General features: G+C 37.6%; 1 protein-coding gene across 1 annotated transcript in view; it reads left to right on the forward strand.

Moving 5' to 3' along the window:
- The window catches only part of LOC117339502 (protein RRP5 homolog), a 43960-nt gene that overhangs the window by 21019 nt on the left and 10198 nt on the right, over window positions 1–12743 (forward strand). The window contains exons 24-33 of the mRNA XM_033901139.1: window positions 526–639; window positions 1331–1398; window positions 2369–2506; window positions 5473–5566; window positions 6550–6632; window positions 7637–7699; window positions 8289–8376; window positions 9014–9097; window positions 10074–10173; window positions 12143–12389. Coding sequence (XP_033757030.1) covers window positions 526–639; window positions 1331–1398; window positions 2369–2506; window positions 5473–5566; window positions 6550–6632; window positions 7637–7699; window positions 8289–8376; window positions 9014–9097; window positions 10074–10173; window positions 12143–12389 — 1079 coding nt within the window. The remainder of the gene's footprint in view (window positions 1–525; window positions 640–1330; window positions 1399–2368; window positions 2507–5472; window positions 5567–6549; window positions 6633–7636; window positions 7700–8288; window positions 8377–9013; window positions 9098–10073; window positions 10174–12142; window positions 12390–12743) is intronic.

The raw sequence follows: 12743 nt of genomic DNA on the forward strand, positions 1-12743 counted from the left end.
CTTTTGGTCACTATCTGACAACACTAACACAGTACTTATCCTATTAGCCCCGTGAGCCAGAACATATTAAACCTAACTCAAGGGATTCGCTTATTGAAGGAAAATGAGATTTTGAAATTAAATTTATTGGCATTTAACTGGATTTGAGAATTACATTAGACTGCAATGAGTTTATTACCATGCATTAGGGTTATTGCTGGACAAATGCATCTCCTACCTTCAACACACACGCAACTTAAACTAACCTTGGCCGTAATTACCTTATAATATATTACATGAGTGACCAACAATTTTTTTTTACATGTTTGTTAAAATTTGTTTCATGTTTCATTTAACTCACTATTGATTAGCTGTAATGACCTTTTCTGTTTTGATGGGCTGTTAAGAACATGCCACTACTCTGATAAACTGTCGATCAGCAAACATTTCAGCTGATAAAACACTGATGTCTTTTGTGAGACATGGTAAACTGAGAGAGCTATGGTAGTTAAGATGTTGTTAAAAGTCTCTATTCTTTTCTGACAGATCACAGCTGACCAGAAACTCAACTGTAGAATTGTGTTGGTGAAGAAGAGTTTTGCGTTAGGGACACTTAAAGGGCCAGGGGCAGGAACTCTTGCTTACATTCCTGTCAAAAGAGTAAGTTTTGACAATTAAACTAATTTTCTGATGTGGTGTGGTACTAATCATTACAATTATTAACATTTCTTTATCACAGCAGAATGTTGAAACAAATGTCACCATGAGATATTTTTTGATATTTTTGAATATTGTTTTTCTACCACTGTAAGATGTTTGGATGAGATATTTTTCTCTCAAGGTAAGTCATTAGGAAGTTTGGATGAGAAATGTTTTGATATTTTGTTCTACCACTGCAGGTCATTAGATGTTTAGATGAGATATTTTGTATGTATTTCCACTAGCGGATCCAGGGGTGGGTGGGGCGTCCTGGGGGTCAGGACCCCCCTCTTTTGCGGATGAGTAAAATTTTTTGATAGCCTTTAAAAACGCCTATGCCAAACTTTGCTATAATCTTTTAATTTTCCTCGCCAAAAAAAAATTTGGCTCGCGCCTATGGCGCTCGCATTACCACTAAATTACTGGACCCCCCTGCTTTTCAAATTCCTGGATCCACGCCTGTATTTCTGTGTGATATATTTTTTTATATTTGTTTTACTACAGCTGTAAGTCATTAGATGTTTGTATGAGATATATTTGATATATTTTATGGGTTATTTTTGATGTGTTTTTCAACCACACTGTAAGTCATTAGAAAACTTAGTGTATGTTCATAGTTTGGATTGTCACAGAGTATTTGTTTATGTTACAGCATCTGAATGATGTACTGGAGGTGTATCAGTTCTACCCAGGCCAGGTCCACCCTGTCATTGTTAAACAGTAAGTCTGACTTGTACATTACAACCTTATGGTGTGGCAGTGCGTAGTCTCATTTCATGGCAGTAGATGGTCTATTATCCAAGCTCTTTTTATCACCCGAACTTGTTATCTAATTGCATAAATACAATGTAACTGATCATCTGAATGGCAGTTTAAACATCTAAATTACTAATGAGTATATTTATTTGATATTGAAATTTTGTATATAATACCGTATTTGACCTAATAAGGGCGCCCCTACCTTTTTTCAAGAAAATAAATCTTTGACTGAGTGTCAAAATGGTGTTCAAAAGTATTAATTCATGTGAAATGTTTTGCTACTTTATTTGTTCAATTTTCTTCAGCAAATTAAGTAACTGGAACACAAGTTTTCACCACATTTTGTCTATTCCTACAGATGACATGTCAGTGCAAAGAGCACCCGAAACTGAACACACATACAAATAATAACTTACCATCTTTATTTGAAGATAAAGTAAAAGACTTCATTCTTGTTAATAAATAACTTTTGTTCAGAACAGAAAGCTAGTAAAAGACATTATAAATCAATTATTAGGTCAAAGAAAACGATGTCTGATATGATCTGGGAAATCACCTGTGTCTATAAATAGAACACAAAAGAGTTCCATTTGAACATAAATGGTGGAACACACGTTCTCTGGTCTAAAGATCAGCTGGCATGGTTTAAAAGTTTACAGGAATATTCAAGTGATGTTTAAGCTTAATATATGATAATGAATAGATATCTTCATCTGGAATATTTTTATGACTTAATATTTTACCTTGGGTATTCTGCTATAAGGTATAGTCTGTTTCATAAAACTTCAGAATAACTAATCTTAATAAGGGCGCACCCACTGTCAATTACCCGCGCCCTTCGCCCTTATTAGGTCAAATACGGTATATATAATTTTAATAGAGGTAAATTATTAAGGTTTTGATTTACATGTTTTATTGTTTATCTCTGAAGGTTAGAGAAGACACATGTGCTGTGTTCACTTGAACTGCATGAGAAGAGGAAGTTGGAGATACAGGGAGTGGACAGTGAGATGTTAAGAAATGTGAAGACTCCCCATGATTACAAGGCCGGCGACATTGTCATGGCCAGGTAAGTTACAGCACGTTACTATGTGACCAGGCCAGGTAGGTTACAGCACGTTACTATGTGACCAGGCCAGGTAGGTTACAGGACGTTACTATGTGATGACCAGGCCAGGTAAGTTACAGGATGTTACTATGTGACCAGGCCAGGTAGGTTACAGGACGTTACTATATGACTAGGCCAGGTAGGTTACAGGACGTTACTATATGACTAGGCCAGGTAAGTTACAGGACGTTACTATGTGACCAGGCCAGGTAGGTTACAGGACGTTACTATATGACTAGGCCAGGTAGGTTACAGGACATTACTATATGACCAGGCCAGGTAAGTTACAGGACGTTACTATATGACCAGGCCAGGTAGGTTACAGGACATTACTATATGACCAGGCCAGGTAAGTTACAGGACATTACTATATGACTGGGACAGGTAGGTTACAGGACGTTACTATATGACCAGGCCAGTTAAGTTACAGGACGTTACTATATGACTAGGCCAGGTAGGTTACAGGACGTTACTATATGACCAGGCCAGGTAAGTTACAGCACGTTACTATATGACCAGGCCAGGTAGGTTACAGGACGTTACTATATGACCAGGCCAGGTAGGTTACAGGACATTACTATATGACTGGGCCAGGTAGGTTACAGGACGTTACTATATGACCAGGCCAGTTAAGTTACAGGACGTTACTATATGACTAGGCCAGGTAGGTTACAGGACGTTACTTTATGACCAGGCCAGGTAGGTTACAAGACGTTACTATATGACCAGGCCAGGTAGGTTACAGAACGTTACTATATGACCAGGTTAGGTAGGTTACAGGACGTTACTATATGACCAGGCCAGGTAGGTTACAAGACGTTACTATATGACTGGGCCAGGTAGGTTACAGGACGTTACTATATTACCAGGCCAGGTAGGTTACAGAACGTTACTATATGATGACCAGGCCAGGTAGGTTACAGGATGTTACTATATGATGACCAGGCCAGGTAGGTTACAGGACGTTACTATATGACCAGGCCAGGTAGGTTACAGGACGTTACTATATGACCAGGCCAGGTAAGTTACAGCACGTTACTATATGACCAGGCCAGGTAGGTTACAGGACATTGCTATATGACTAGGCCAGGTAGGTTACAGGACGTTACTATATGACCAGGCCAGGTAAGTTACAGCACGTTACTATATGACCAGGTTAGGTAGGTTACAGCACGTTACTATATGACCAGGCCAGGTAGGTTACAGCACGTTACTATATGACCAGGTTAGGTAGGTTACAGGACGTTACTATATGACCAGGCCAGGTAGGTTACAGGACATTACTATATGACCAGGCCAGGTAGGTTACAGGACGTTACTATATGACCAGGCCAGGTAGGTTACAGGACGTTACTATATGACCAGGCCAGGTAGGTTACAGGACGTTACTATATGACCAGGCCAGGTAGGTTACAGGACGTTACTATATGACCAGGCCAGGAAGGTTACAGGACGTTACGATATGACCAGGCCAGGTAGGTTACAGGACGTTACTATATGACCAGGCCAGGTAGGTTACAGGACGTTACTATATGACCAGGCCAGGTAGGTTACAAGACGTTACTATATGACTGGGCCAGGTAGGTTACAGGACGTTACTATATTACCAGGCCAGGTAGGTTACAGAACGTTACTATATGACCAGGCCAGGTAGGTTACAGGATGTTACTATATGATGACCAGGCCAGGTAGGTTACAGGACGTTACTATATAACCAGGTTAGGTAGGTTACAGGACGTTACTATATGACCAGGCCAGGTAGGTTACAAGACGTTACTATATGACCAGGCTAGGTAGGTTACAGGACGTTACTATATGACCAGGTTAGGTAGGTTACAGGACATTACTATATGACCAGGTTAGGTAGGTTACAGGACGTTACTATATGACTAGGCCAGGTAGGTTACAGGACGTTACTATATCACCAGGCCAGGTAGGTTACAGGACGTTACTATGTGACCAGTTATGGCTGAAGACACGATGAAGTCACAGACACCAGCATTTTCATTTAAAACAAAGTAACTAGATTATAGTGTAATCTGAAATCCACTGGCAGTGATACACTGTGATACACTGATTCAGAAATACATCACAATACCCTGTGATACACTGATTCAGAAACATTACAATACCCTGTGATACACTGATTCAGAAACATTACAATACCCTATTATAAACTCAACACTTTTTGAGTTCACAGTGGTCAAATGTGTTAAAAACTTTAAATGACATCTTCTCAATAACCCAGAAGTCTAGGGCAATATAAGGCCAGTAGCAGGCTAAGATGAAGGTTTACAAATTCTATTCAAATGAATAATCTTAACTTACTTTCAATGCCACAGGGGTCAAATTTAAATATATTAAAATCTTTAAAAAACTATTCAATAACTAAGAGGCCCAAGCTCATGATATTGGACCAATAGCATTCCGGGGATGAAAGGCTACAAATATCAGATGAAAGGCTACAAATTTCATTCAAATCAATGACCTTGACCTACTTTCAAGGTCTCATGGGTCAGATAAGGTAGAATCTTTAAAGAACTTCTTAATAATCAAGAGGCCCATAGCCACGGTATTGGACCTGTTCCATGCTGGTATGAAGGGATACCAAAGATGTTAAAATGAATTACTTTCATGTACTTTCAAGGTCACAGAGGTCAAATGTGTTAAAGTCTTTAAAACAACTTATTAATAACCAAGAGGCCCAGGATAATGATATGACAATGGCACGCTTTGATAACAGACTGAAAAGTTTGTTCAATTGAATGACCTTGACCTATCTTCAAGGTCACACTGGTCAGATGTGTTAAATTCTTAATTTAAAATCAAAACCATTAACTATCAGCATGGATTTCATGACTCAGGTGGTCTCTAAGCCCCATAGGCCTCTTCTATCATGTACAACAGTTCTGTAATTTGTATTCCAGTGTGAAAACAGTGTACCCACTACAGATAAACATTGTTGTGGGTGAAGCACATGGACGGGTACACATCTCTGAAGTCACAGACACCATCGACAATGTAAGTATTGTAAATGTTACTGAGTGGTAGCAGACATTCTGTTTAACAATTCTACTGGTATAACACTGGGTGATGATGTGGCACATTGATAATTAACACACTCACATTCAACTACAAGATGGGGGCCACCTACCCCAGCACCTGCGTTCAGGTTTCTACAAGTAGAGTACTTCCACAGTAAGACCTCTCGCATGCTTCCATTCATGCCAACAAGAGTGATTAATATAAGTTGAAGTAACTTGTTTTTCAATCATTATTAAATGAAATAAATTTCTTTACTTAAATATATTTTCCAATAACAAATTTAGAGAGGGCACAAACATCTGTCTGTGGACAGAATCTTGGCTGTAGATGTCAATATATGGATTTTATCAGAGTTTTATCATGAAACTTTAGATTGAAGTAAACTCTCTGTACTCAGTTACTCTCCACTTGCACTCCTTGCAAAATCCTCACCATGGTATCTTAATTAATTCTAATTCACATACATGTAGACATCATGTCAAGAGTAATTCTTCCAAACCATTCTATGTTTATAATAAGAAATTCTCATCACTCAATATGACTCTTCATAGTTACTGTAAACGATTTAAATTGTGGCAGCTTTTATTGGGGTACAGGGTATAGCTAGTTGCTCTATTTTGATTGGTGGGGAGGGATAGAGGCTTCAATTAGTGTAGTGGGAGGTACGTTTGAACCTCGTTATCTCGAAGTTGAAGGAGTCATGAACAAACTTTGAGAAATCTCCAGTATTCAAGGTAACAAAGTACATTCAATATATTTTTTTTTACTGTGACAGTCAGAACAGAATTTCAACTTGGAGATAAATAAGGTTGGCTGTATATTATTTTCAACCAAACGATTACAGTTCTAGGTTTAGTTATATTCTTCCACAGGAAATTGTTTAAACAATTCTTTTTGATTTTTTTCAGCATAAAATTTTGAATATTTTCTTGTGATTTGCACGGATTTCGTTTTGACAGGGGGAGATGCCATTGAATGACCTTCAGCCGGGAGAAGAAATCAGGGTCAAGGTCGTTGGATTCAGGGAAGGAAAAACTTATAGGTAACAGACTATTGTTATGGTCAGAAAGGTCAAGGTATTCATCTGACCTAGGATCTACCAATGTACAGGTAACAGACTATTGATACAGTCACAAAGGTCAAGGTTATCTGACCTAGGATCTGCCAATGTACAGGTAACAGACTATTGGTACAGTCAAAAAGGTCAAGGTTATCTGACCTAGGATCTGCCAATGTAATGGTAAATTTTTGTCAATTTGATTTTTTACAGTCTTATTTATGATAACTGTGCCATGTATCAGTCTCATGACCTCTGTCCACAGATCATGTTACCTCTGTCCACAGGTCATGTTACCTCTATCCACAGGTCATGTTACCTCTGTCCACAGGTCATGTTACCTCTGTCCACAGGTCATGTTACCTCTGTCCACTGGTCATGTTACCTCTGTCCACAGGTCATGTTACCTCTGTCCACTGGTCATGTTACCTCTGTCCACTGGTCATGTTACCTCTGTCCACAGGTCATGTTACCTCTGTCCACAGGTCATGTTACCTCTGTCCATAGGTCATGTTGTTTGCTAAGTCATGTATAAATTGACTTTGTAACCAATATGTCAGCATCAATAAAATTTTCATTTATTTAGTTCAGATAAAATGTTATTAAAACACACTGAGGCAAGGTCGTTCAGCATTTCTTGAAACAAACTGACTACCAACACTAAAAACAAGATAATATTGGACATGACCATATAAGCAAACATTCCAACAATTACCCAACATGCAACACCAGATTAACATAAGAACACATAACATATGTAAGACAGGTAACCTACAGGTAGACAAGTCCGCATGCACAGCATACATGTATATGGTAAAATTCATGGCATACTTACATCACTTAAACAGCAAATATGATAACATCAATATAAACTTATGATAATAATTTTACACACTGTTACAGTGTGAATGAAAAATGTTTAAAGATGTTTTTTTATATGTGGGTGTGGTTTGAGTTCAAGTTCACGTTTTGTATTTATTTTGTGACAGTTACCTGCCAATCAGTCATCCTAACCGTAAATATGCCCTGTTGGAGTGCTCAGTCAAACCCAGGTAAATACATGTACTATTGTCTGCATGTCATTGCATGAATTCAAAAGAAAAATCTTGTTCAATTGTAAGTCCTTGTTACTATTAATAGATGTCTTCTAAAAAATCATTTGCTTGTAGCATTCTGGAAAAAATACCTTTAAATGTAATATTATGGTTTTGATTTATCTTTAACTGGTTTGAAATGTTTTGTTGCTTAAAGTTTCCAAGCCAAGTTAATTTTGTAGGTCATGCATTAGGAATACAATGTACAATGTATATGTAACTATACAATCATGTAATTACTACTACTACTACAAGCTTATATAAAATCTACAACTTTCAGTAGGAAATGCCAAGCAACTTTTGATGACACTTCTCAGTATCATTCATTCCATCAAATTCTCAGACAGGGTCACATTTCAAGGTCATGAATGGTCACTTTTAAAAATATCTTTTCTGCCATTCAGTGATGAACATAATTTTTCATGAGAGATGAAATATTTCTATAAACATTATTCTTATCTTCTGTCCAATATGATTTCAAAATGTTTTAAAGTGATGTAGTACAATTCTTGTGTATTTACTCCAATTCAACACTTCACTGTGACAGTAAGCTGAAGAAGGAGGATGTTGACTCCACGGTTGAGAAGGAACATACCTATACTATAGGGGATCGTGTTCAGGCCTTTGTTCAGAATGTAAGTTGCATATTATTTACCTTCCAAAGGTACCCTTAGTCTGCTAAAACTGACCATAATCACAGGCTTTAAAAACCAATTCTGATTGGTTGTCAGGGATATTTGTTTCGACTAATATGGCTGCCCAAATTACAAGATGTGTCTGTAAATATTTTAATTCAAAAACTTGAAATTTTAAATTTTTAAGAATAAATAGTTATATATGTTTTATTTGCTGCTGAATGACATGTAAACTGATCAAGGACTTAACATTTCAAATTAAGTAAATTTATTAAATTTCAAATTTTTTCAAATTAGCAAATACACACAAAGTGCATTGAAGGTAATTCGATGGTATGACATCATTGTTTGTCTGTCCTACACCCATCGTTGGATGCCCATGGCTTATTACACTACTACTACGCTTAACTTATCACCTGTAGGTCAACTCAGTGAAAAATCCTCATTTCAATAAACGTTTCAATAAAAACCTGTTGACAGGTTGGAATCGCCAAGGCTCGCAAAATTGGAAACTTCTTGATAATTAGACTTGTTTCATAAAATCTATAATATGAAATGAAATCTCATTTAAGATAGGATATATACTGTATATTTAATGATTAAGTGAGTGTCAGTCTGTGTCTGTTTGATGCTTCAGTACCACAAAGGTATCCTGAATGTTAGCGTGAGCTCTACTGTCCAAGGCCAGGTCAGCCTAGTAAACCTGTCTGATGACCTCACAGTAAGTGATTTCATGATCTTCTCTTTCATCTCTTGTCCTATTCTTATCTTAACAGAATTCATTTCTGAAAAAAAGTTTGAAATGGAATTAACATTGAGAAAAGTAGACCATAAGAATTGTTGTTGTAATTGGAGATATTTCTGTGGAAATTCTATTTTATGCCTTTCTAACTTAAAATATTGAACTGAATGAGAATTGCACAATTTGAATTTTTTTGTATATTTTAAATTTTTGTATATATAAATCATACCCATATATGGCTAATGAATGTTCTTGTGACCTTTCTGTGACTACACAGTCACCGTTATCAAATGGTATAATGACAACAAAAAGAATGTACACTGCAGTTACAGAAACTCCAGGAATCAAAAATCCACAAGTGCTTGTGTTATATAGATATATATGTAACAGAGACCATTATTAATTTCAATGCCTCACTAGGTATCAAACTCAGGCCTCTTACTTCCTAGGCTTAAACTAAATTGATCAAGCTAAAACAAAGTTCTCTTTCACTGAGCAGTATATTGAAGCTAGTATTTACTGGCCTCTGGGTTACTTAATTAATATGCGAAAATCTATAATTCATATAATAACATACATGTACTTGTTAAATAATAACAACCCAATGAAAATCTTTCATCAAGTTTCCTGTTTTACAATATGTTTTTTCATTATCGTAAATTCACTAAATTTCAATACAATAATCTGATATTTGATTGAATTTAATCTGTGTGTGCTGATAAGGTAAACAATTTTACATTATCCAACTTTTCATGCAAATTTTATTTTGAAGAGATGACCTTATAATGATAAAAAAAGACAGGATTCCTTAGTAATTAAATCCTGTGATACCATTGAAGTGTTTGTTATGGTCTGACACATCTAGACACTACCATCCTATCCCTGTTCATTATGTGTGTGTTTTATGTTTATTTATTATTTATTTATTTATTTATTTTATGTTATTGTTTATTAGGTACTTGAAGACCCAGATAAACACTTCGTGCGTGGCCAGGGCTACAACGCCACTGTGATAGGGGTGGACAACTGTAAGAGACTTGATCTCTCCTTCACAGGTAGGTTACAGGTTGTTTCTCTCCATCACAGGTAGGTTACAGGTTGTCTGTCCATCACAGTTAGGTTACAGGTAGTCTCTCCATCACATGTAGGTTACAGGTTGTCTGTCCATCACAGGTAGGTTACAGGTTGTCTGTCCATCACAGGTAGGTTACAGGTTGTCTGTCCATCACAGGTAAGTTACAGGTTGTCTGTCCATCACAGGTAGGTTACAGGTTGTCTGTCCATCACAGGTAGGTTACAGGTTGTCTGTCCATCACAGGTAGGTTACAGGTTGTCTGTCCATCACAGTTAGGTTACAGGTTGTCTCTCCATCACAGGTAGGTTACAGGTTGTCTGTCCATCACAGGTAGGTTACAGGTAGTCTCTCCATCACATGTAGGTTACAGGTTGTCTGTCCATCACAGGTAGGTTACAGGTTGTCTGTCCATCACAGGTAGGTTACAGGTTGTCTGTCCATCACAGGTAGGTTACCGGTTGTCTGTCCATCACAGGTAGGTTACAGGTTGTCTCTCTATCACAGGTAGGTTACAGGTTGTCTCTCCATCACAGGTAGGTTACAGGTTGTCTGTCCATCACAGGTAGGTTACAGGTTGTTTGTCCATCACAGGTAGGTTACAGGTTGTCTGTCCATCACAGGTAGGTTACAGGTTGTCTGTCCATCACAGGTAGGTTACAGGTTGTTTCTCTCCATCACAGGTAGGTTACCGGTTGTCTGTCCATCACAGGTAGGTTACAGGTTGTCTGTCCATCACAGGTAGGTTACAGGTTGTCTGTCCATCACAGGTAGGTTACAGGTTGTCTGTCCATCACAGGTAGGTTACAGGTTGTCTGTCCATCACAGGTAGGTTACAGGTTGTCTGTCCATCTCAGGTAGGTTACAGGTTGTCTGTCCATCACAGGTAGGTTACAGGTTGTCTGTCCATCACAGGTAGGTTACAGGTTGTTTGTCCATCACAGGTAGGTTACAGGTTGTTTCTCTCCATCACAGGTAGGTTACAGGTTGTCTGTCCATCACAGGTAGGTTACAAGTTGTCTGTCCATCACAGGTAGGTTACAGGTTGTCTCTCCATCTCAGGTAGGTTACAGGTTGTCTGTCCATCTCAGGTAGGTTACAGGTTGTCTGTCCATCACAGGTAGGTTACAGGTTGTCTGTCCATCACAGGTAGGTTACAGGTTGTCTCTCCATCACAGGTAGGTTACAGGTCTGTCCATCACAGGTAGGTTACAGGTTGTCTGTCCATCACAGGTAGGTTACAGGTTGTCTGTCCATCACAGGTAGGTTACAGGTTGTCTGTCCATCACAGGTAGGTTACAGGTTGTCTGTCCATCACAGGTAGGTTACAGGTTGTCTGTCCATCACAGGTAGGTTACAGGTTGTTTCTCTCCATCACAGGTAGGTTACAGGTTGTCTGTCCATTTTACCTAAAAAACTACTTCACCAGAGCCAGATTTTAGCTAAACTTGGTAGGAAGTTAGTGAAGGTGGTCATATATAGTGGTAGGAAGCTGAATAGAAAAATCTGGATTTGTGGAAATGAAATATCAAAAATTGATAAACTTTTAACAATATCGTATATTGAAAGTACCATGGCCATTTCTGTGATTTAATGATATTAATTGGTATTCATAGCTATAACAATCTCAAAATAATTAAAAATGGAATCTTTTTAACGAGACTCAATTCAATGTCAAAAACAGTACAAATTATTTAAGTAAATATTAATTCATTTTATTTATCAGCCATTGAAAGGGATATAGGTTAGACTTTCATATACAATCTTGCAAAAATAACTTATAGATAAAGTGTATCACAGGAGAGCATTTCAATTGTCTGTGCCAAATTGTATGTAGGAATTTTAATTTAGATTAATAAATAAAGCTCAAAGATAACTTGATAACTGAAAGGATGCCATTTTTCAATGAAAGTTTGTTTTTAAAAAAATCATAATTATCTTTTTTTTTACAGACAAAGGAGAGATAGAAGTAGGCCAGATAGTACGAGGGTGTGTGCTTACTACTACTTTTGCCTTGGAGCTTCAGCTTGCCCTGTCAATGGGATACAAGGGCATGGCTTCCTGTACTGACCTGTCTGACACATACACAGACAACCCTCTCCGCAGTTTTAAACATGGCCAGATCATGGACTGTCGTATCTTGTCTGTAGATAAACAGATTAAACTGTGTGGGGTGTCACTCCGACAGTCAAGACTTAAGTAGGTGACATCTTTATTTATGATTGAGTACTGTCACTATATCAGAAGTTTATCAGTTTGTCCTAAGATTTTAGAATGTACATCTTTATGTATGATGGAGTACTGTCACTCTATGAGAAGTTTGTCCTAAGATTTTAGAATGTACATCGTTATGTATGATGGAGTACTATCACTGTATCAGAAGTTTATCCTAAGATTTTAGAATGTACATCGTTATGTATGATGGAGTACTATCACTGTATCAGAAGTCTATCCTAAGATTTTAAAGTGTACAAGCATCCCCATTTTGAGGAAAGTTTAAACAAAATATCTCCACTTTGACAGAGTTTTAAATCTGCTTGTTTTAATCACTTT

Source organism: Pecten maximus, chromosome 12, assembly GCF_902652985.1.
Source record: "Pecten maximus chromosome 12, xPecMax1.1, whole genome shotgun sequence".
NCBI lineage: Eukaryota > Metazoa > Mollusca > Bivalvia > Pectinida > Pectinidae > Pecten > Pecten maximus.